Below are 25,078 nucleotides of genomic sequence, written 5' to 3'. Positions count from 1 at the left end.
ATTAAAAAAACAGAATTTAAAAAAAAAAAAAAAGGGGCAACTTAAAATACGTTCTTATGAGATTGTAACAGAATTATATCTTTATATAAACAGAAATGTTTATCAAACTTTCTTTTTCAGATAAGCAGAAATACCACTTTGATATAAGACTGATTTAATGTACTTGCTTTATATTTTAGTGGTTTTTTCATAGTATCTTATGTGCAGTTATCTTCAAATGAATTATTTTGGTTAGTCCAAAAATGTATCTATTTTAAAAATGTGTCATCAGATTTTCTTTTTCAATTGGAGTGTGCTCACAGAACTGCTAGATAGCTTGTGTTTGTGTGTTGTGGAAGAATTTTTCATACTGGGGTCAGAAGGTAAGAAAGACACCAGGTATTAGGTTTTTTGTTTGTTTGGGGTTTTGGGTGTTTTGTTTTGTTTTTTTTTTTTTTTTCTTCCTCCACCTGGATTTGGTATATATTCATTTAAAGACTGTTTTTTCTATTAGTAGCTAGCAGGACAAATCAGCTAAATTACACTCAGGAGATGACATTAGTCCACACCCACACTGGAGAAAAATCCATGCAAGATAAAGTAAAATTCACTAATGGCAATTTTTCTCATCTGTATGGATGGAGAAAACAGAGGAAAATGTACAGGGAACAGGGAGTTTGACAAGAGATTATTTCCACATAAGATTTAAAAAAGATAAGAGAAACTTAGAAATTAAGGCAAATACAAAATGGCGCAGTCCCATAAAGTGCTGAGCATCCTCAGCATAACTCAGAGGGGTTTGAAGGCTTTCGGTGTCACAGCCTTGAGCTTTGCTAAAGGATATTTATGCTGGAAGAAAAGGGATCCTAAGAGCAAGAAAGACCCTACTCTCAGATCTCTGTCTCCTATATACGTGTGTGTATGTGCCTATATATACATGTATATTTCAAAATATACCCAGGTGCCTTCATTTGCTGTCATGGCTCTGAGTATATGTGCACCTGTATAAACTTACAGTAATCAGAAGACCATAAAGCAAAACCCTGCCCACCTTTGTTCAGCGGAGTACTTGACTGTTGTCTTTGTAGTAAGGTCTTTTGTGTTTCCCCCAGCAGTGAGACAGATAAATCCAGTATATGCGTACACTGTGTAGACAGGCCTAAATTGTTTTAATGTAATGCTGGACAGACTCGTTTGCTTCTTAGAACCATAGTTCTAAGATTTTTGTGTTAGGATTTAGGGGATCATAGGTGCTGTATAAATACAAGCTAAGATATTAGCAACAGAAGAGATGGAGAGACTTTTGAAAACTATAATCTTTATTTTCTTTCACTTTTTCTTGTCCACAAGACAAGAGAAGATTGTTCCCTGCGTTTGAGTGGAGTGCTTGCAGCCCTAGGAGCAGCTGGAGACCACCGCATGTATCTTAATGGCGAGAAGGGGTCAGGGCTGGTAGGTGGTCTAGCTCCACCTTCTGCATAGCAGCAGTAAAGCAGAGGGGAGAGGGGTGCAGTGGGTTTTTATTTGGAAGGTATAATATGAACAATGACAGCTGCTAAGTACAAAAAACAAAAGTCAGACTGGAAATGCTGGGTGTGAAGTGAGTGTAACGAGTATAAAGTGGTGGCGTTTTGGAGTTGCTCTGTGTTCATAAAGCTACAAAGATAACGTGTGCAAGTGTAGTTGGGAGCAGTTGGATGGTGCTGCCGTGATGTAATGCATATGTTTTACAGGATTCTTTCTCCTTGGTATTCCCTGAGCCTTGTAATGTTCTCCCTCATCATCACTGTCCCGGTTGTTTGGTGCTCTGCTTTGGAAACTAGTATTTACACACATGTGCACGCACACACAGAGGAAGAAAAGAGTTAAAGCCAGCTCACTTTCCCTTCCATGTTTCTGTTCTCTTCTTAGTTTTGTCCTGTCTGAGACCTGCAGTGCTGCCTCTCCTTTCTGAAGGTCCCCCCTGGGTGCTGTACCATCCCCTCCTCCTCCTGCCACAAGCAGTAGGGTGCATCCTGTTTGGGGTTACTGCTGTGTCACTTGAAATGACACGTGCTAGCAGGAGAAGGGGAAAGGGAAAGGAGAGCCAAGTGAGCGATTACTTTGCCAACAGTTCCTTTCCAAAAAAAAAAAAAAAAAAGTCCAACAAAACAACCCCGTCCAAAATGTCCTGGTGGCATTGACAGCTATTGCTGTCCAGCACGTGAGCCTTTCTTTCCTGTTGATGCAGCAGAATAAATAGCTTCATGTGGTGCTGTTACTGGTTCACAGTAGGATACCTGCAGCACTGGGCTTCTTCAAGTTCCCCCATGTTATGGATGCTTGTGTGGACGGACTGAATAGGGAGGAAAAAAGCTGAGGCAAGAAAATACTTTTGAATGAGAAAGCAAAGCTGAGTCTGCCACTCCACAGGAATGAGAGGAAACAATAAATGTTTTTTTGTTCTCGTTAGACTGCGGTACGTGAACTACAGAAGATGCAAGAGCTGATGCTGAGCTGATCGGAGCTAGTCGGGAAATGGCTCGTTCTGCTGCAACCCCAGGAGAGTCCCTCTAGGAGACAGGCAGGAGTTGTCCCAGCCACATCTGTTGGCAAGCTGTGTTGGCTGGGAATGTCTGGAACTACATTCTCATCACATCCATTACCACCGGCAAAAAGGGGTTTATTGAACAGACACTAAATATATATATAATCTTGATTAAGTACAACCTCTCCCAGTGGAACAATGTAGGTTTTATCAAGTGTTTCTGTTGATTCTGTGAGCTGTGAGGCAGAGCTGGTTTGGAGTGTGTGTTCCAGCTCAATCCTGCGATAAGGAAGGTGTGTATTTGGAGTGAGTTTTAGTGCTGATATCCAGGGAGGGCACACTGAGCTGAACCTGCAATTTCTTTATCACAGACCAAGATTTTAACAGTAAGAAAAGCTATGGGGACACACGGGGGCTGTTTTCAACAGATGCTCAGAGCTTGCACTTGCATCTGTCTTGTGGAGTTTTCAGTAAGACTTGACCAGTTCAGCTGTTCTGCAGTGGAAAATCCCTCTAGGTGGATAGTTGTGTTGAAAAGCTTATTTTGTTTAATCATCACAGGGCGATGGCCAGTGCTACACTGTATTTCCCATTCTTACCATTCTTAGAAACCCAAGACAGTGAGCATGTAGTGAGACCTTGAAAACCAAAGGGGACAGCAGAAAATGTGAGAGTACGGAGTTCAGTATGACAGTGGGTAAAGCACTCTATTGCAAACTCAGCAGAGCACTTTGTTAAGCTTGGTTTAAAGATTGAGCAGCTCCTTTACAATCAGAGGGACCACTAGCTGGCTGACAGCTAAAAGCACGCTTAAGTGCTCTGCTGCTTTGGGGAACCAAAGTATTCAGGACCTCACAGTTTTAGTGCGTTTGTTTGTTAGCTGTCAGGATGTTCCATTATTCTGGCAGTCTGTATTTTTTTTGCAGATATTAAATGAAGTTGTATGGCCATGTGGCTTGTTCAAGCATCTGATTTTTCTTTGTCCTCATGTCCTTATGAGTTACATAAAAGTGAAGTCAAGCAATGCCTTTAGTGTCTGCTCTATATAGATCTACCTGAAATAGTTTCAGGTCACCTTTGCATGCTTAATTTGGAAAACAATTGAGCAGCATGACTCTTGCCTTGGAGAATTGAGCAGCCTGGGCTCCTCACAGTAGTCTTGGGGCTCTTGCAATATCTATGCAAATCAAGATCTCATCCCTTCCGCAAATTAAGTAGGGGCCCGTTCAACTCGTAGAGCCAGTAAGGGAGGGATGTTCAGTCCCCGGGTTGGAGCCAAGTTAGAAAGCTCTTCCCTCCTGAAAAGCAGCTGTAGGATAGCTCCAGCCCACCTAGATATTTGTTAATGTTATTTGGCAGATCTATGAAAGTGTTCCTCGTTGTTTCTGGTTCAGAGCCTGGCAGTTGTCTTGAAATGCAGTGAACTTCCTGGCTAGTAGTTCTGAGGGTTAACTAAGGGGGGTGGTGAAAGGCTCCCAGGCGCAGAGCTCTCACGGAAGCCAGTAACCGCTCTGCGTGCAGGCAGGCTGCAGAATTGGGCCGAGCATCGCATCAGACTTCTGGAGGTGTTGGAGGATGCTTAGATGGCAAGTGACAAACACAGTGGTGTCAGACAGTTGTTGATTCACACGAGTATCTATCATTAGCACTTGTGGAATATCAGTATAAATGAGCATCACATACAGATAGGCCAGACTGGGATTTCATTCCATAGATATTAATTTGTTATACTTGTTTATACAGTCATCCTCTGTCTTTAGTTTGCAGTTGTTCCTGTGTAACTGAGATGGTTTTTGGTGAAATCTGAGGGGGGAATAAGACTGAGTCAGCACTCTACTTAAGCCATGTACTTCAAGTATGTAAGTAGTTTCATTGCTCCCAACGAAACCTCATGTGCTTAGCATTAGGCATGTGTTTTAAATAAGTTGCTGATCCAGAGTGATTTTTTTTTTTTTCTTTTGGAGTAAAATCTACACAAATGAGGAGGGTAAGACTACAAACACACAATGTTTAAAATGTTAGAAATCAAAGATGTAAGGTAGTAGTATTCAGGAAAAAAGCTTTTGGCATTTAATGCATTTTAGTGACACACTAATCTTAAATGCCACTTTTGTTGGAAAAAATGACCATCATCTGTTAATTTTATGTGACTGTCTTTATAAATGACCTGGTAGCATAGCAAGCTAAAGTTCACTGTAGTCTTCTACAACATCAGGCTTTAGACTGAAAGCAGCATTTTGGGATTATCCCTACATCAAACCTCGGTTGAACTGAGTACATATAAATAATTGTCTGCCAGCTTTTCCTATTACAAATATACACAGTTTGTGAAATTGGTTTACCATGTGCTGAAAATGTCTTTGATATTTTTAAAAGCCTGTTGCTATGGCAACTGGACCCCATAACAGAAAAGCTTTTTGGTAATAAGAAGGCTAAGAAATTCTGTTAACATTCAGGAATAAAGCCACAACAAAATAGCTTGTATTCTTTTTTCAAAAGCAAACAAACAAACCAACCCCAGAAGAAAGCATGATATCCCAAAGCAGCTTGGACCTGGATTACCAGATGGAAGGGCACACCCTGCTCGCAGGGCTTGCAGAGCTCAGCTGGGGAGCTCCCACTGCAGATGCTCAAGCTGGTCTCAGCTTTTACGGTGGAAAATAATCAGGGAGTTCACAAGCATTTTGCTCTGAAATCATTGAGAAGTCTTTTTTTTTTTTTTTTCCCCCCCCCCATATGGAAAGGTTGAAGTGATTTGATGGTTTGGCTTATGGGCAAGGAAACATGCGTTTTGCTTCTCAGAACTGGATGTCCCCTTTGTGCTTTGCTAATACAGAAACTGGCAGAACAGGCATTACTTTTTCTTTGACGTTAGGGCTTGCAGCCCTGTTTCCTTGTGTCTCATGACTGAGTGAATCAACACCTAATTAAACAGTCACATGAGGGACAGAGTAAAATGCTGCTCAGGCACTGATCATTGTGAATCTTTGGAGAATAACTACTTACATCTGTCTTCCTCCTTCTCCAAGGAACCCTGAACAGCTGCAGCTTTGCTTTCTTTTTTTTTTTCTTCTTCTTCCAAGGGAAAAAAGATCACGTAAACCTCGGCTAAAGCAATGCCGTCTGGGCAGATAAATGAGACCTGGGGTAGGGGGAAGAGAAGACTTGGAAGCACTGGACAAAATGTTGAGAAATTGGAGTGATTTGAGCTTGTGCTGGGGATGACTGAGCTGAAAGCTGGAAGTTGTAGTCCTTGTGCATTTGACGCTCCTGGTAATTTAACTGAAAGTGTGAATGTTGGGCGAGGAAGTACAGTAAGCTCTTCGGAGTGGTCTGGGGGGATTCTTCGTATTTTTAGTATTAGTTGTAATTCTGTCGCTCACAGCACGTTATGAAGGGTCTGTAACAACTGCTTTTCACCTCTGAGTGGCAAATACTTGTGTGGAGATTTATTGGGCTCTCAATTATCACTCAGTCACAAGCGCAGCCACCTTAATCAATTACACGGACGTGGCCTACAGCCAAGGAATGCCTCAATCCCCACGCTGCCTGCTCGCGCTGTATGACTTTCACCACCAAGGCAATATTTTTTTCCCCTTAAAACTCACGAAACAAGTATTACAGGATGTTTTAATCAGCGTGAGCAGATGGCTACCTCCACCCTGACACAGCGGTGGGCTCCCAGGTAGCCTGTGGGACACGCTGGGCTGCGCAGCAGATGCCTGGGTCTATAGCGAGCGGTTTTATTGCTGTCGTACCCTGGTACTGGAGGTAGTGGTGGTGGTTTGGGTGCCCCATGGTGCAGTATTTCCAGGCTGAAGATATCCACCAGGGGTCATCCTGGCCTGCCTGCTGCAGGGCCGGGGGGCTCAGCCCCAGGGAGAGCAGGTCTGGGCAGCTGCCCCCCCAAGGGACCCGCTGCCCCCGGGGACCCTGGGCACAGCATCGCCCACCCCGGCACGGCTGCACACTCATGGGTTAAAAAGCATGACAGAAAAAAATGCAGCTGTTTACATTCTAGTCTTTTAGCCTTTAAAAAGTTATTTATTTCTTGATGTATCGATCTGATAAAAAAAAAATATGCTTATTTAGATGTGTTTGCTCAGTGTTGGTGCAGAAATCACATGGCATGTCAGGCATAGCTAGAGTACACTAGCAATTTGTTTATGCACCTTGCAGTTTTTTTTTTCTTGTATCTCCTGAAGTAATGTATTGAGAATTTCAGTGTTCACTTGTGTAAGAAGAAGAAAAGAAAACTGGCATAGTCCTTACAGTTGCTGGGAAGAGCATGAAAAGAAAAGCCTTAAAGACTCTTTAAGCTGAAGATAAATACAGGGAATTCAATGTTTGTCCATTAAAAAATGAAAATGTCAGTATTCCTCAACCGATGTACTCTTGTTACATCAGGAGTCATGGAAGGGTTTATTATTAATATTAGAACTGATAGCACTGGTGGAGCTATAGCCATCCCTCTAAGATGTCTTCATTTTCATGGCAGCAGAGTTCTTGCAGTCAGCCTTGACTCTAATATATCTTCTTTTCTCTTCATTGTATCATCTATTAATACCCATGATCTCCAAAATAAAAAGCAGCAATTCACCATTAAGACACCTAAGCAATAAACTTTGCAGTTGATACATCTAAGCCTGTGAGCTTGTTTTTGCTCTCTCTAGTACTGTGAAACAGTTACTTTTTTATCATATTAGTAATTCTCAACAGTGGTGGCGCAGATGCAATATAGATGCTGGTTTTTACAGGCCAAGTTTGCTTTATTGTCTGCTGGAAACTCTCATGTGTCAGGCAAAGATAGATGCTGCATGTCACTGAGTGTCATATTGTCATTCCCATTTTGAAGAGGGGATGGAAAACAGAAGTTAGCTTTATGTGTGGATTTAAGGATTGAAGAATCTATCTAGACATCTCCAGAATTACACAACATAAAGGGGGAGAAAAAAAGACTTCCCCCCCCCCCATAACCCTCCTGTGCTACACTAGATAATTCCGTGTGACTTTAGAAAATTCTTTATTTCCACCAGCTGTTTATGTGCAGCAAAAGCAATTTGTATTGGAACTTTTTTCTTCCCAACTTTTCATTAAACACACACACACAATACTGAACTATTTATGCTTTATTTTTAATAGCTACAGCAAAAGATTATTCTGCTCCGCACACCCGAGAGTGCACAATAAAATAACTGTTTGGCAGGGGGAAAATGCCCTGTTGTCTTGCAGTACCAGTTGGTATTATGGAGGTTTGTTTGGTGTCTTATTTATAGTAGATTGCAGTTGGAAATGTGATACAAAACAAACACCAATGTTCCAGTAGCTTAACCATGCATCAGATTTTTACTTTGGTAGTTATTTTTATTTTAAGCATCTTTTATCATGACTTGAAAAATTACAACAGTGAAGGGACAGTCAATCTGCTGAGGTCTTAGCATCCACGTTCTTAAAAGAAAGATAATGTTCCATGTCGCACCCTCCAGGAATGCTTCCAGGCAGATTTGTATTTGTGCTGATGCTCCTTTACACTGCCCGTAGAGACAGTTTATTCCAGTCATGAGACCTCTCGCTGCTAGTGTGGATCCTGTGTATGGAGAGTTTATAAACTTTGGTTCTCTGTTGATTTTTTGTGTGTGTGTCTTGCATATGAAAAGCACTTTTTTTCAGTATTTAAAAATCTGGTTTCCTTTAAAGAAAATGGGGCCTAGGTTTTGAAAAACCTGCGGGCTGCTTGCAGTGATCTTTCTCATCGTTTTGGCTCTTGCTGACCTTTGGCTGGGCTTATGTTTGTGCGTGCATATCTATGGTGCGTGCAGGTATGTGTATGTGCTCCAGTTGTATACGGAGGGTTTGTGCTTTAATACTGTCCACTTTTCCTCTCCAGCAGTGAGGAATTCAGTGGAATTTTTTTTGCAGGGATACAAAAATGCACAGAAAGCACATTTTTTTAGAAGTCCAGCTCAGTGGTAATCCTACTAAGGCGAGTATTTTGTAGAGACATGGTATCCAAGTATTTCTAGTTGGATTTCAAATAAAATCCTAATTGGTTTTCTCTCTTTTTGTCTAGTGTGGCTTCCAGCTCCTACCTTCGTGCATTACTAAGCAATAAACATTTCTTGGCTTGCTTACTGGCTCTTTGTTGTGTGCGTTTACAACATGTGTGAGGGAAGCCTTCTTTCAGGAGAAAGACTAAAAAAGCTCGTTAAGGCAGTAGAGAACAAAAATGAATCATTTCATCACTGTTTTAGCTTGTGGTTGGAGCAAACTGTTGTCTCCTCAGTTTAAAATCAGATGATTTATAGCCAAAAGGTGCATATGAGCCTTTCAAGTACTTCTAAATGTTTTCAGAAATGCCTTTGGATAAAATGAAGGAAGGAACTCTTTTCACTGCTCTTTTGTTTTGAGGATTTTTTTTGTTTTGTTTTGGCTTATGTATGTTTAAGAAGGAGCCCCAGCCCCAGGCTGGCATCGGGGGCTGCACAGAACCCCATGGGCGGGATGTGCTTCATCCTCTCAGCTGTCCCATGCGGCTGGACACCATCACTGCACCCTTCCCACCTGCCCTCGGGTGGATGTGTGTGGATACTGAAGTGCCCTCCCTGGATCTCTCTGGAAGGTGATGGGCTAAGGCAGGAAATTTTGATTGTCTTATTTTTTGAACTTAATTTTTTTTCTGAAACTAGATAATATTATCAGCTTTGTTTTCCAAGTTCAAATTTACACACACACAAAGAAAAGCCTGCACCCTTTCAAAGAGATGGAGAGTATCATATTCCCTGCCAAAGCCAAATACTGCTTAGGTGGTAAATGAGGGACATTTTGGGGGATAGGGGGGAATTGGGGGGAGGGGGAAGCTGCCTTTCTGGAGGCACCTTTCAATGACAGATGCCATAGGCCTTTTGCAAACCCCATAAAGCACAGGGTAAAACAAGTTACTGTAGCTGGAATACAACCAATATTGTAATTTTAGCTTTTTTACTAACCAATGGCCCATTTTGGGTTTTATTTTTGTTTCCCCTGCTAGTAACAGTGCAGATAAGTAGCAAGGAGGAGTGGCTGAGGGGCTGTGCCGTGCCCCTCTGCCCTGCAAGCCCCTCAGTCGGGCAGGGTGGGTTATGGCAGGGTGGGTTATGGTTCTGCACACCTGCCTTGTGTTCCCCCATCCCTGCACAGCCTGAGCCTTCTCTGAGCATGGCTTTGCATCTGCAGTTGCCAGCCCGTAGGTTTGGATTTGAGTACTGGCTTGGACCCAGGTTTAAAACACCATAGGTACGTACTGGTGTGACCAGAACATCTCAGAAATTTAGAATCAGACGTTGTTTTTGAAAACTTACCTCCTCTGTTCCAGATCAGTAAATAGGATGTTCACTGTGCCTGGATATACACCTAGAGAAGAGGATCATGCATGTTTAATCTTAGAGAGGTTTGAGTATTTTCTTGGATGTGGGAATGGTGACAGTGTGTTTGAACCAACACTGAGTATCTGAAATCCTTCCTCGAGCAACAAATATTCACTGATCTGGCTAAAACACTATTTACTCTCTGTACATTTTGAATCTGTCTCTATTTGAAGAGAAATTCCTTCCAGTATTTTTCCTGGTCAGTTGTTGGATGGAGGCTGGCTCTGCTTTCAAAGCACTTGTCTTTAATATGCATCAGGTTACCCCGAGGTAAAATGGAAACCTTAGATGTTACTCCTGTAAATAAATGTTTACATAATACATTGCACTGAACTTCTCACCATTGCATGCCAAAGAAAAAAAAGGTCACTTTTGACATCAGTAACCTTTAGAGAGTGATGCGTTTGCCACACAGGTAAAGAAAGTTACTGCGCACAGCACGTTCCTTTCATTAGATCAAGAAGGTAGGAGAGGTCAGATGTTATTGCTTACAACTCCCAAGGCTTGGCATTTTAAGCTTTAAAGGCGAGATTTGGTTTTAAGGCATGGGTCCTGTAAACAGCACATGCCTAATTTTGCTCATGTGAGTAATTCCATTGAATTCCTTGGCACTAGTCACATATGAAAAGCTAAGTCTATAACGTATGTCTGTGTGGGGTCAGGACCTCAACTCTTCATTCCTAAATGAGAAATTTCCTATAAAATTCGTGGTCACAAAAGATAGTGGGTTTGGATTTGGAACCAAGTAAGTATCTGTCTCTTAGTTTTACTGTGTTTATGTCAAAATACTTGCCCAGCACCAAACATAAAAATACTACCTTCCTATAAGTCAGCAGCAAAACTGCTGTTGTGTCAATAGATTAAGGATTTCTCTCTGAACTTAATCCAGCAGATGTGTAGCAGAAGAGGGAGCTCAGTGTTCTCTGGCAGAATCCATCCTGGGTGGCAAAACATCACCTGGGCTGTTGGGATTGGTGGTCTTGGGATCAGAGCCCACGAACAAGTGCATCAGCTCCCCCACTCTGTGATGCAGGGGAATCATCAGTAGCCCTAAACTTTGTGTTGTGGGATGCAGTGGAACAGGAGATCCTGATGATAAACAGATTTTTGCTGCCTTTTTATTTGAAATATTGGCAAAACCTGTAGGTTTTCAGATGCTGAGGAAAAACTGGAGTAGGAGCTATGATGCTACAGTCTCCTGCCTTTATATATTTCTTGAGCTTTGTCCAAAGATAATACAAAATTAATAGTATGAATGATTAGCCCCACATATGCCTGTGACAGTACTTGATGGCTTTTAATGTGCATTGCTTTTTTGGATGCCTGGTTTCTTCTTCACTTCCCCGTCCATCTCTCTTGCTCCTCCCCCACAATTTAGAGAAAAAAGTTCTTTAAATAGCAAGCTCTTTGCTTTTGTGATGTACCGGGCAGCCTTCCTAGCATGGCGGGGTTACCACAAGAGCAGTCATGAAACCTTGTTTACAGCTATCAGGTTGGTCAGGATTTCTTTGTGGGCATTATTTCACGTCTTCTTTTTTTCCCCTAAAAACCCCTATATATTGCCATCCAGTTGTCTTGCATGTTCCTGATGCTTCACTTGTAATATTAATGAGCCCTCACAGGGCATACAGTGCTTTCTTTGTTCTTATAGGAGCCGACGGGGAGGGGGAGTGGGTGCTGCTGTGACACACGGAACAGAGCTGGTTTTACTCAGCCTGCAGCCACGCTGGAGAGCTGAGAACCGGCGACGCAAAGGCAGGCAGCAAGCGTCGGTAGCTGTAGGCACCTCTCCCCCCTTCCCAGCACGCACGCAAACAAGACCCCGTCTAGTTCAACATTTAAAGGCCTTTATTTTAACGGTGAAATGGTGCGCAGGGGTCGGCGGCGGCGCGGGGATTGGTGGCGGCGGATGGCGGCTCCAGGTGGCACACGCTGACAGCTGGGTCACATGATGGCTGTCAGCGCTCGCTTTTCCACCCCTCTGCCTCCGCTCTCCAGGGCTCCAGCGCAAGCATCCCGTCGCTTCCAGGAATGTAAAAGCTGGGGGTGCAGTCTGGAAGGAGGCCGCGTTGCTTTGCCCCCCCCCTTCCTTGTCCGAGCAGGCTGAATTCCCGACGGCTGCGGCTCGTGGAGGTGCAGGACGGCGGCCACAGTTGCCAGGGACTTGGGTCATGAGACTCAACTCCGATTGCCTTCGCTAGAGGAGGAGGATAGATGGGACTGACATGTACGCTCCGGCAGCTGCCAAAGCAGCACTTAGCTTTCCGATGAATTAGATTGATCTTCTCTGCAGCAATACACTGGAAGAGACAAAGGAGCGGGGAAGACGGGCGATATTTACTCAAGCAGAAATCCCGGGCTGTGCAACAGAATGGAGGGGCAGGATTGGGGTTATGAAACTCCAGGGCAGTGCAAACGCAGCCTGGTGCAAATGCCTATATTGCGCTTCAGCAAACTGCTTTCTTTAAGGTGGTTTTTGTGATCCTGTTGCTAGGATGAAGCCTTTTGCATTGCAGCATGGGGAGTCTTTTGTTTGAGTTAAATTCAGACCTCTTGATATGTCACCTGACAGTCTTGTGGTTTTGGATGAATATGGCTCATTGCTATTATTAACCTGAGTTGGCAGCCGGGCACAACAGGAGTTTATAGGGATTTTGAAAAGTGGAACTGCTCGGGGGACAAAGATGCTTCCCAGGTACGGTCACTGCACAGTTCTTGAGATTATTTTAATTATTTGAAAGCTTAATATTTTCACCGTGATGAAAGTATTTCTTTTCCAGAGATGTGAAGCTTTTAGAGATTTAATTTTATGATTCTTCTTATAATTATATGCTAAATAGCACAAATGTATTTTTTTCCCTGAATTGGTTCTATCTGCTGTAATTCTGCAAAGGGAAGTGCAGTTTGCTTGAATAATGTAAAACATCGTGTTCAATGCTAGTGAATTTAACTGAAAGGAACTGTGTCTTGTTTGTGTGTGTTTTTTATTAAAACAGGTATTTCAAAAGAGCACAGAGTTTGTGTATGTGTGCGTGCATGTGCATATGTTTGCATGCATATATGTGCTTAAATCAGCTAAAAGCTGAACCGTTACTTTTTGAAAGGACATATGGGAAATAGTCCCAAAAATATTTTATGAAATTACTAATACTAATTGTAAATGCTGAAGCCGTGTAAATTGCAAAGTTACTCAACATGCTATATGTCTTTAACAAAACCTTCCAACCTACTTATTTTCAATATCACACTCCAGATTATGATTAATGTGTTGGCTAGACTGCACCTAACCTGTATATATTATGTCTTTTTGCTTGTGGAAAGGCATCTGGCTCGTGTATTGGACTTTAGAGTATAAATTAGGTACCTTAATGAGAGCCAAGTGACTTGGTAGAAGGGAGAAAAAAAATGAAAACAAACTAAAGTCAGCTTCATGTACAGTTAAAGAATTGGACAGAGCCAAGGACCTTGGAAGCCAATTGAAGTTTAGGTCCAGGTTTATTATACTGAGTGTGAAATATCTGGCTGACTGAATATGCGCCTAGTGTACAATATGTGCTTAGTATAAGCAGCAGAAGTTTCCTGGAGCTCAAGTAGTGCAGCTATTCAAGGTGAGGATTGCTAAGCTGGTAAATGAACGAGACAGATTTATAGATGTAGCATGGAGCTGACCTCTGCGGTGCTGCAGTGCCTGTGGATGTGTCACCCTCCTTCAAAAAATGAAAAGGGGGTGGCTTGGATTTATCTTTTTTTAAAGGAAACATTCTTTCCTTGTGATAAACCTTAAAAACGTAACTGCTGCAAGCAGTCACCAGTCGTGAGTGGTTGTCCCTGAGATGATCCACCGTCTGTCAGTTCTTCCAAGCTACCCAGAGTACAGGTCCGTTGACTTTTGCAAAACCCCAACTGAGGTCACAGTGATGGAGGGCAGCGTCACCCAAAGTGATGGGTAAACTCCTTCGCGATTGATCGTCCCAGGCTCCCTCCATGGCCTTGGTCAAGTCACAAACGCTGCTTTTCTCTGCAGAATCAGCAAGCGTTCACCACAAGTCACACAACCCTGAAGTGACCTCAACTCTCGCAAAGATAATTATCTTGCAAAATTTTTTTCTAAGTATAGGCCCCATGGTTTCTAGTTTAGGGATCTTCTTCCTCCTCACAGCCTTATGGACGTGTTATATCACCAGCATTTAAATGGAATCTCTCGCTGAAAATGCCAACTTTGCAAATTGGCAATGCAGCCTGAATCATCCTTCTCATGTGAATCCTGATAAACTTCTTTTGCATTTCAGGTATTATTATTAAAAAAATAAATAACCTGCCCATGTCTCTTTAGAAATAGCTAATGGATGGTCTTCCAAAGCTGGAAGCATTGTTAACGTGCCACACATGGCTGTTTTCATTGCTTCCAAATTAGTTGTGCTCTTTCAGAAAGGTCTACACAGCCGTCTTTGTACAATAATGGTCAAATAATAAGCAAATTATTGAATTGCAGTAAGAAGGTATTAAAATACATAGCATACCCTCCCCTTGTGTCTTATATACTCAACTTCTGTTGTATCTTCTCAAAGCCAAAAGAAAAAAATCCAGTAACAGATAATAGCAATGTGCAGAGGAATTTGGGCAGAAGGGAATCACTTGTTGGAAAAAGCATCTCAGTCAGGGGTGAGAGGTGTATGATATGATGGTTGGACTAGGCAAGGACCATTTGCCTTCTGCTTCTGATCATCCTTCCCTATAACAAAGCAACTGCGGGATCCTAAATACTACTGGGCGGTATATGTACTGGTGAGCACGCTTCGATGTGAATGTACATCTCCGTGGAACGTGGAGATGATCTGCATCTGAAATATCCCAATGCACCTAGTGGCACGGTCTCATACTTACAACGTAAGCTCTTCAAGACAGGGACAGTCTCTGTCCAATGCTTGTGTAGAAGTTGGCTGGGTCTAAGCACCACCGTAACAACAATAGGACATGAAGAGGATCATCTGCAGGAGTTGGAGATAAGCCCTGGGGATCCCTATGCCTCTGTTCTGATGCTCATCTTAATGGGAGTAAAGCAAGATGTTTCCTTCCCTGCGGAGCCCCGCGAGGAAGGCGTGGGGCAAGGTGGACCTGCCGTCTGCTCTGCCCTGGCTGTTCCTGTCAGCCTTTTAAAAGGTGCTAACATGAAAAACACGCAGAACAAATAAGCTAGCATAAACTATAAATATCATTTGCGTAGATGCATTTAAAAATAGTTGGAAGTGATTCATCACCAGGCAGTTTTTATAACTATGGGTAACATGAGGTAGGAAAACAATAGTTTGACTGATAGTTTCAACTTACTTTTTCAATGATTAGTCATATTACGGTTTTGAGTAACTTCACTTTTTTGCAAACTCTTTTACAATTCCTACCTGCTTAATATCTCGACCAGTTTGCTTCAGTTGCTTTTCTTTAAGACTTCTAAAATATCTGTGTTAATTATTAAAAAGTAATTGGATACTACCTAAGCTGTGTTAGTATGAAATTGTTTTAAAAGTAAAGTCTCAGGCAGGAGGAAAAATAGTATTGAACTAGACCCTTAATGTAATGAAGAAATGCTGTTCGTGTTGTAGTGGAAACAAGGAGGAAGGAATGTTCTCGCTTTCAATTACAAGGGAAAAATCTTGTATTTTAATTGGTGGAGTGGTAACGAAGGATTTCTGTGTCTGTTGTTTCATCTATTAAAACTTGCACGCAGTGTAATAATACCAATTTAAAGCCATTCAGTTGCCTCTTGCTGAGAAGTGTCTATGGCAGTAATAAACTCCAGGAATTAGATACATGAGAAAATCCATCCTTGGAGAGAATTTGGAGTTCTGGATTGCCATGCAACTCGCAGCAGAGACGTCAGGAAGCATGTAATGGATCTGTAAATGTACACTACAAATAATACTCCTGCTGTTGAATGTAAAAAAGGCAGGAAAACAAAACAGGTGAAAAAGCAAGAAAAGCTGAACAATAGTAGGGCTTAAATGTGAACATCCATTAAAATATCATTTTTCAGGCCTTGATTTCCTTATTATTAGTTTCTAATAATTTCATTATTATTCATGTGGAAGTTTGTCTTTCTGTCCCAAATAATTCCTTTGCTTTGTGCTTTCTACTTGTATTAGCATCTCTGCAGGGGGGCTGGAGCAGGTGACCTCCGGAGGTCCCTTCCAACCTCAACCAGTCTGTGATTGTGAGAGGTCTGGTTTTACATGACTTGTTTCTGAAATATCCCTCAGAGTATCTATACGTCAATGGATTTCTACCCCATTCTATTCAGATAGGTATTTCTGAACATCTCATTCAAGAAGAATCACTATTTGTGTAGTGGAGCTCTCCACAGGACGGGTGTCCTGCTCAGAAATAATTTGTTTATCACTATTTCTTCTCTTGCTTGATGTGTGAACTCGCAGCACTAACTGTGTGGCAAAGTCACACACACTTCCACTGGTAAAAAGATTGTTGGGGTTTTCTTGGTGGTGGTTTTTATGTTTGTTTGTTCTGGGTTTGTTTTTGGGTTTGTTTTTTTTTTTTTCTTTAAATATAATCAGTTTCAAGGAAAGATCAAAGAGTGGTAGATAAGTCACCCAGGAAAAAGTCCTCATTAAGAGGACGGTCATTTCCAGAACAGCATGGGAGATGGAGACTCACCTTTCGTCAACATTACTTGAACATCTGATTCTATGTCTCCTGGTTTTTCTATAAGAATCTCAAGAAAACATCAGTTAAATGTCAAAGTTAGTTTCCATTTATAAACAGAACTCATTATATTCAGAAGATCTAGGTCAGTTTTCATCTGCCTGAAGAGCAATGCTGGAGTATTGCCCTGTTATATTTGTTTTGAGAACATGCCCTGCGTATTGCACGCAAGAATTTGTATGTTCCTGGGGATAATCTATCCAGATATCAAACTTAACGGTATTTTAAAGCTGCTAACAACAACAGCAAAGCTACTCCATGTCCCGCTTCCTCCAGAAAAATGTGCCTCGCTGGGAGGCGGTGGGGATGAGTTGGAGGTGCCAGTCTGCCTCTGTTTACTGTCTGTCTAAATGAACTTTCCCCCAGCTCTCTTAAAGTTTCTTCTGGTTTGGGAAGTGGCCCGCTATTGCCAGGGAATGTTTTTGCAAGGCTGAAATGTGCTTAAGGACTCTATTATGTAACAGAGATAACGCTTATTGGGAATGATCACAAATTATGATGGATAATATCTACTAAATGCTTGTCTAGAGAAAGTTAAAATGTCATGTGAAGAAGCTGAGAAGTAAACAAGCTCTTGTTACCTTGATCAAATATGTTTCCGAATACAGCAAGAGTTTTATATTTAGCTTTCTCTCCTCTTAGTGTGTAATCTGCTCTTGGAGCTTTTTATAAGTAGACTTTCCTAAGATCTGGAACAGCTACTGCCCTTCTTTGCCAGTAATTTCAAAGTCAAATATCAAAAGTACTAGGTAATGGAAGACACGCTTTTGTGTGAGCGTGAAGGAAATTCGAATGCGTTGCAAGGGTGGAGCAAGCAATAGCACCTTTTTGGCACGCAATTAGTTGTTATTGTCATACTGTTTCTTTATAGGAACCACAATAGCCTATCTGGAAACAAAATGGGTTTCCAGACTTCCATTGATGTCACTTAAATATAAGGAGATGGTTCCTCCAGGAAACCAGTTTATCCAGCAGTCTCATTTGCATCCTCACCACTAGCCAAAGTCAGGCTCTTGGAGGTCCCCAGCTCTAGTGCCTTGGAGCCTCTCAGTTGATAACACTCCAAATAGACATCAAACAATATGGATTTTGTTTTCTTACATTTTCTGAAATGCAAGATGGGGCTCTGGTAAATGGAAGCTCTGCTCTGAGTTTGTCACTGTGCTGGGGTTTTGATACAGCATTTGCTCAGTTTGCAGTCTGCTCTTCGTGTGCGCGTGTCCCTCTGAGGATGATGCTTGGCTTTAGGTGCCCTAACAGAGAGGGTGCATGGCTCTTTGCCCCCAAATCTAGACATGAAGTTATTTCAGTTTCAAGTTGCTCAACCTTTTTTTCTTGTAATAAGTTGCTTTTGACATTTGTTGCACACTATCTTCTCTGCAGCTTCTGTTTTTCTCTCCTGTTGCTAAATGGTGGGGCTGAGCAGATTAGGAAATGGATTTCCTCTCTCAAGAGACCGAGTAACTGTGTGTCTGGGGCTTAGTTTCACCTCGCTGGGACTACACTAGTTGTAAAGCCTGTGAATCTATATTGGACAGTCTTAAAAACTTCTGATAGGCAACCATGGCTTTGGTGATCAAATTGATTCTCTACTGTGACCTACTATAGAAGTTGTTGGGTTACAAATTGTCATTTATGATCACATAAAGCATGGGTGCAGAGAAGGAGACCTTTTGGGTGGTGAATTAGAGGGACGGAGGAAAGGAAAACTTACCATAGTCTTGGAGTCTAGCATGCCAGGTTTACTTTAATCCACATTATCATGGTGTCTTTTTGCTGAAATAAATGTACAGCTCCTTCTTGTAAACTGGGAGCCTGTATCCTTCATTAATGGCTGGAAAGTTCCAGGGCCTCATTTCTCACTTCTTGGGGTTTCATGCTAATACTGCTTGCCTAAAAGCCAAGGATAAAGGAGATAGAATTTCACTTGATCTAGGAAATGGCTCGTAACTAGCTGAAAGATGATTCCTGTTGTTTCATGGATAGAGCAGGCGTCTTGTTTCCTATCTTCCCAGAAGGTATCGGTGAAAATGTTTGCTGGGCTTTAAAGTGATGGCTGTTTTTTTTAAAATGGAAATTGAAGATGATGGCTACAAAGCACCCTTAAAGGCAAGATTATGTGATGGTATTCAAGCCTGAGCCCTGCAAGTTCTCCCTCTGCAGAGCTCCTCTGAAGTCGGTGGCACTAGGGAAGGCAGAGGCTCGGGAAAGCTCCTTTCCTTGTTATTGGCTGCAAACCCGTTTGGGAATAGGCGTGTTGGAAGACGACTGCTGTGTGTGTTTTGCTGACCCATGCAGCAGCATGGCCTTGAATCACAGTGGCTTAAGTGGAGATTATTCTAAGTCTGAATGTAGCGAGGACCTGAGTATATAGCCACACGTGGCTCTCTGTTCCTCAGCGTCAAAGCAGATATTAGTATGAATGTTGTAGTTTATCATACTGCAGTTAGTTCTATACACGTGTGTTACTACAGTGTTAACCTGATGAAGGGTAGGAAAGGTACTGCGCATTTTTTCAGCTGTGGAGTTCAGTGCTTTGCCAACCCGTGAGGCTGAAAACCCATGACTGCAAATGCAGAAATTCATTACTTAAGGGAGAGGCCAGTGTGAATATATACCTTTTTTCTTTTTGCTTTTGAATTGTGAATGCTTTCAAGCTAGTGCTTGCCATGAGGAGGGACTCTTTTTTTTTTTTTTTTTTTTTTTCTTTTTGGTCTTTCAACACAAAAGCTGAGTTCTTCTGTGACTGATTTCAAAAAGCTGGAACTTGAAGAAAACATTAAATATCATAAGACAGAGCACAAGAGCTAGTGATGCTGTGCGCATCATTGTATATGATTGTAGTGGATTGATGCCGTTTATGCCAGTGTAATTTGGCAAGTGTAGGGGAAAGAAAAAACAAAAGGGATAGTCCTGGCTACAGGATCAAAGGGTTTGATGAAATGGCATTGCATTTGCTTGACTTTATGTTTTAATAAAGTTGTATATACAGATAACGTAGAAAGAACAGTGTAATAAAGAGCTGTGGTAATTGATCCTGCTGCTCTTTTATTTTTCAATTAAAGCTGGCCTTTGCCGGAGTTTGACCCAAGTCAGATTCGACTGATTGTGTATCAGGACTGCGAAAGAAGAGGACGGAATGTCTTATTTGACTCCAGCGCTAAAAGAAAAATAGAGGATGTTTCGGTGTCGGTGAGTATTTTACTAATTTACATGGTTATAGTCTATATTTTTTAAAATGGCAAGACTGATAAATCACAAATGTTCTGTTTTATACACATTAACATTTAAACGTCAGTTATATGCAGGGCTATATTTAAATGCCTGTTAAGTTGCAAATTATTCAGGCTTCAGTGATTTTACTCTTAGCAGCTTTAAATACTATAGTGATCTCTTTATTCCTGGGCTTGTCTACTTTCTGCTCTTTCAGAGAGAAGGAGCAGCAGGCAAGCCTGGGCTGCAGCAGGCAATGCTGGCGGGCTGAGGCAGGGCATAAACTGCTATTTATGGATGTGCTTTTATGCCATGGTGGGGTCTGCATTCTTAATCGGAAGGTCCTCCCCGTCCTGTGTCCTCTTGTGTCCTGTTTGGTTAGCTTTTGCCAGTCGTTGTTTCTACGCTTTGCTGACAGTTTTTTCACATGAAGTTACTTGAAAACTTTTCCTCTGTTTTTCCTTTTGGCATGGTCTGCATGGTAATCTATTAATTGGAAACTGTAATGGATGCAGTCAGATGAGGATACTTTCTTCTAAGGGCTCTGGCCAGAAGATTAATTTCTAGCCACAGTGCTATTGTAAGTGGTTGTGTGAGGTTGGACAACTTATTTCGCTGCTTTGAACTTCCTTTCCACCATCTCTGAAAATATTTGCAAACCATTTTAAGCTCTGCAAGCAGAAAGCACTGTGTGAACTGAAATTTATGATCCCAGTTGCTTTTACCTGTAGGACTTACTAAGTTCTGTAAGCAGGAGTACACAACATGACATGTTACCCCTAAGCCCTGGTTTTCATGTTGGGTATTGGAGTACAGCCAGAGGATTCTTCATCCAGCTTTGTAAACTCTTCTGGCCTGTTGCTGAATGCTGCCAGCCTGATGCTTCTCATCCTGGTCCCGAGTGCTTCCTATGGCCACGTATCCTAACCTCTGGGAGCCAGTTTGTGTCTCGTCAGGCACTAACTTCCAGGCTTCTCCACCTCTTACTCTAGCGCTTTTATGGCCATGAATCAAGATCCCAATTTCCTAGTTCTTCTCGAGAATTTGTGAAGTAAAGCAAGTTCCACAAATGTTGAACAAAATGCATCTTTCTTTTTAATTTTAACTTGTTAGAATGGCTTTAGAATTTATATGTTTCTGTTCTAGGTGTTCTTGCCAAGAAAACAGATTTTTTAAAGACAAGAGATCTTTAGAAGTGGTTTATTGGTACAAATTGCTGGCTATGCTTATTACTATTACTTCATTAATTATAAAGCATTACTTCATCAATAAAAAAGATGTTGTACAGTATAAATTCTCTTGCCATATTTCAATTGATTTCTTGAAAGCCTAAAACCTCTTTAAGATAGATCTGTACTTGCACAGTGAATTTGCAAACTTCACTGTTTTGGTTTATTTCAGAAAGATCGTTGACTGTGGCAGCTCAACAGCAACAGAATAAATGGTTGATAATGAAGCTAACACGGTTCCATATTAATCTCTCCTTTATTTTTCTTTGCTAAGGGGGAAGGGGGAGGGAAATAGCTGTATTCACCATCTCTGTGAAATGAGTATGTGAGACTGGTGGAAGACGACTGTTCCCAGGTGTTTGAAATGCCCAGTGCTAATCTCTAGTAACTTGATATATTTCTTCTTTTTTGTGGTATTAGGAGACTTTGAAAGAGAATATATTGAAACATTTGCTTGCGGTGATATCTGCCTTCTGCAGCACTCAGATAATGTCACGTCAGGCAAAACTTTCCTCGTAAAACAAAACTTTGCAATAGCAGAAGCATTATGCAGGTAAAAACGTGCCGAAGAGTCCTCGGCTCAGCTTGCTGCGAGCTTAGTACAGGCTTGTACAGTTAGCAGTAAGTGCTGGCCATTTTCAAGGAATTGCGTTGTTTATTTTTCTCACTCTTTATCATGATTTTCATTAACAAAGACACACCCTGCCTATACAAAGCCAGATCTTGGCTCTAAGCACATTCCAAGGCACTCTTGCCCTTTTGCAGCAAGACATGTGTGTGGGCTGGGCACTCTCCCTTCTGAAAGGGAATCTGTTCAGCACCCCACAAAACCCAAAGCTTTCTGCATCTCTCCCCGCCCCCCCCTTTCCTAACGTGGTTTATACCTCTGGATTCACAAATAACACTAGGGGGGAGATTTGCAAGAGTGCCTAGCAGTGGCCAGACTGTTCTGGTTGAAGTCTAATCAGTCTAACGTGGAGAACCGAGAGGGTTTCAGTTTGCTTTACGTTGGTGTGATCTTCAGTTCCCATTCTCTGTTGCTTATGAGACGTGAAAGCAATTATAATTTAAGAGTTGTATGCCTGCAGCAAGGTGAGATATACTTTGCTCTGTTTTATACATCTAGTCTCAACATATGTCAAGAGTTGTGTGCGGTGGACCAAGGTTGAACATGGCTCAGTGGTTTGAATTCTATAAGGGAAGGTATGGTTATAAAATTTAAGGAGCATCAGAGCAAACTTTTCCAGACACAGATGTTTCAAGAAATAAAACAGTAGGCTCTGACTTTTTGATGAGTGAAAACTGCAGAGTTTGTGCTCACACCAAGCTGGGCTTTAATTACTAAAGCATTACTAGGTTCATATTATCCATGAGGGAAATGTGACTATAACACAAATAAGGATTTCGTGTTTTCATTGGATATTAAATCAGCCTCTTCATGTCTTCAATAAAGCTAAACACCAGGTACACAAGAATTTTGGGAGGGTATTGCACAGAGACAGACAGAAAGCAGCAGAGAGTTTGCAGTATGGCCATTAAGATATTTTAATTGCGCAGGAGAAGTGATGTTTTCCTCGGGTCTCGCTGGAGTTAAACTTGGCGAGCAAAGCCGAGAAGCAGTCTGGTGACTCGGAGGGCTGGCGGCCGCTGCACCGGGAATGTTGGCCGAAGGCTGTGCCAGGCATTTCCACTGAGGCCAGGCAGAGATCCGCCTTAGGCAGCTGTGGGCGCTTGGCATGGCGGGGAGGCAGAGAGATCCCCTTTGTGAGTCCTATACCTTTTTTGGTGCTAAGCAGGAGAGGTTCTTCCCCAGCTTTCCAGGGGATGGGCTATTGATCAGCCAGGCTCTGTAAGCAGAGCTGAAAGACTGCTGCCTGAGGAGCATCAGAAAATTGGGTGACTCCCCTGTCTGAGTTCTGCCAGGGTATCCCAGAAGAGAGTGGCTGCCCTTTCCAGCCCTATGACACAAGGTCATGAGCAAATGTATCAGAACAGGCATTTGCATATTAAGTATGCCAGGGCAGCCTGTGATACGGGAAGCAGACATTATTGACGCCTTTACTAAACAGCCTCAGTCCACACCCAAACATCCACATCTCTTGGATTTTTGGGTATCAAAGTACTTTTACGGGCAAGCTTGTGGGTTTGATCTGCTGTCTCCTCTAGAGATCTACTTCAGAGTTTGTTCCTCATACTAAGAAGTGTCATTTCTAATGAGACTGTATGGCTTGATTTGCAGGTGATAGTGCTACGACCTACGACTGATTTCTACTAGTAGGCTCGTTTCTGCGCTTGTCTGCTCCTTTTCCTCTAACGCCTCCCCGCCTGCTCTCCGCTCACGCGTACCACCAGCCCCACTCACCTCCCCATGGGGTGCCTCGGGGCTGTGCGAGGTCCCGCATACATCCACCCTGTTGGGTCGTACCGAGTTTCCAAGCCAGGAGCCGTGTGTGAACACACGTATACTCTTCCAAGAGCTGTGATAACGGGCCTGGTTTGAATTTCAAATCAAGCATGACGAGCCGCTCCTTTTCCTTTTTAAGGTGCAGAGGCCAGGTGGCCCTGCCAGTGCTGAGCTTTCAGCCTTGGCTCTGCCTTTCCTGACCCTCTGTGTGCTTGGCTTCTCAACCTTGACACTGCATTCATGCTAACCTTACGCGAAGGCTGTGTTGGATTTTACCGCGCTGCCGCTGTTGTGCGGCTCATGAGTTATGTCGCCATAAACGTCGGTGTGCAGGGGCCAGTTGAAGTATGAGGAGTTTTCCTCCAAGGGCTGGCAATTGACTGGGATAAGGATGACACAGAAATAGCGCCACGAGGGAGAAGCGGGGAGTAAGGCAAAGAAGCTGGGAAGGGGACCCTTGTGTCAGGGCTTTCCTCGGAGCAGCTGAATGAGTTCAGGGACGAGGTTTAGCTGTCTTGTTTAACTGCTCCTTTTCCTTTTTGTGTTGTCCAGTGGTGACTTACCTCAAGCTGGCAGTTACCGTTTGGGATTTGACGGAAGAGAGGTGCTGACGGACATGTAAGAAGCTAAAATATTTCCGAAGTCTAAAGATCAGCCTAGAGGATGGCGTGGAGTCCAGGGAGGAAGAAGGGGTGTCAAGGGACCATGAGGAAGAGGAGGGGGGAAAGAAAGCAAGAGCCAAGCTGTGCACTGGGCTGAGCAGGGATCCAGAGTTTGGGCGGTTTGGCTGGGAAGGGAGAAAGACAAGGAATCAGACGAGGGCAGTGGCTTGTTCCCAGGGCCCAGAGTCAGAAGAGGATTTTCAGAAGCAAGGCTTGTTTTGGTGTTTTGAAGAAATGAAAGAGTGGCCCGGGGTGCAGAATTTGAGATCTTGAGGTGTAACAGTGGACTTGGACTTGCGGAGCGAAAAGTTCACTTTTGCCATGTAACCTAGTTGTCTTTATCTTTGGGATAATTTAACTGAAAAGTCGTATGATATTTGATCTCCTACTGCAGCAATTTCTTTCACTCCGAATGTCATATTTATCCCAAAGCAGAAAAAATGGCATGCTGTTTTAAACAAGCCAGGATTAGCCACGTGTTCTAATATACTTCAGCACTGGATAAATGCTGAGCAGCAAATTGCTTTGAGGGATTAGTAATTGGATAGTGAGCCTTTTGCTTTTAGGTGAGTTGTGTGAAATGGAGACTCTGGTGTGTATCTGGCTCTCGGTGGACAGGTTTCCAGTGAGCCAGGCTGAGCAGACAGATAAAGGAGTAAGCACAGAGACCAAGTCCCACCTTCTTAGCTCTGCTTATTCTCTCTAAGCAGAAATGGAAGAATACTAGTGGAGTGGGGGAGCATAGGGTTGGCTTTACTTCTTTCACTGACCTCTGAGTAATAGAGGAACTTGACAACTCTGCAAATAAAGTGAGAATGTAGCACTTGACAGCTGCATTTTAAGAAAGGTACCTGGATTTTTACAGCAGCACTTGAAGGGAAGGAATGGGCGCCTATTCACGTTACTCTCATGTCCTAGATGGATGCATACATTTAATTACACATTCA

At 42.6% G+C, this 25,078-nt stretch overlaps 1 protein-coding gene across 5 annotated transcripts in view; it reads left to right on the top strand.

Annotated features, from left to right (window-relative positions):
• FNIP1 (folliculin interacting protein 1) overlaps nucleotides 1-25,078 on the top strand; it is a 72,015-nt gene that overhangs the window by 11,338 nt on the left and 35,599 nt on the right. For 4 of the 5 annotated variants that reach the window (XR_014229505.1, XR_014229506.1, XM_082324508.1 and 1 more), the window contains exon 2: nucleotides 19,689-19,815. Coding sequence is in view for 2 of the 5 variants with exons in the window: in XM_082324508.1 (XP_082180634.1) it covers nucleotides 19,689-19,815 (127 nt within the window). In the remaining 3 variants the exon portion in view is untranslated. Of the gene's footprint in view, nucleotides 1-19,688; nucleotides 19,816-24,018; nucleotides 24,088-25,078 lie in introns of those variants that run through there. The other variant, XR_014229507.1, reaches the window with a different exon arrangement.

The sequence above is a fragment of the Platalea leucorodia genome (assembly GCF_965183815.1).
Source record: "Platalea leucorodia genome assembly, chromosome: 11".
NCBI lineage: Eukaryota > Metazoa > Chordata > Aves > Pelecaniformes > Threskiornithidae > Platalea > Platalea leucorodia.
The sequence above is the reverse complement of the archived record's forward strand: the minus strand, read 5'-3'. Positions and strand labels throughout refer to the sequence as shown.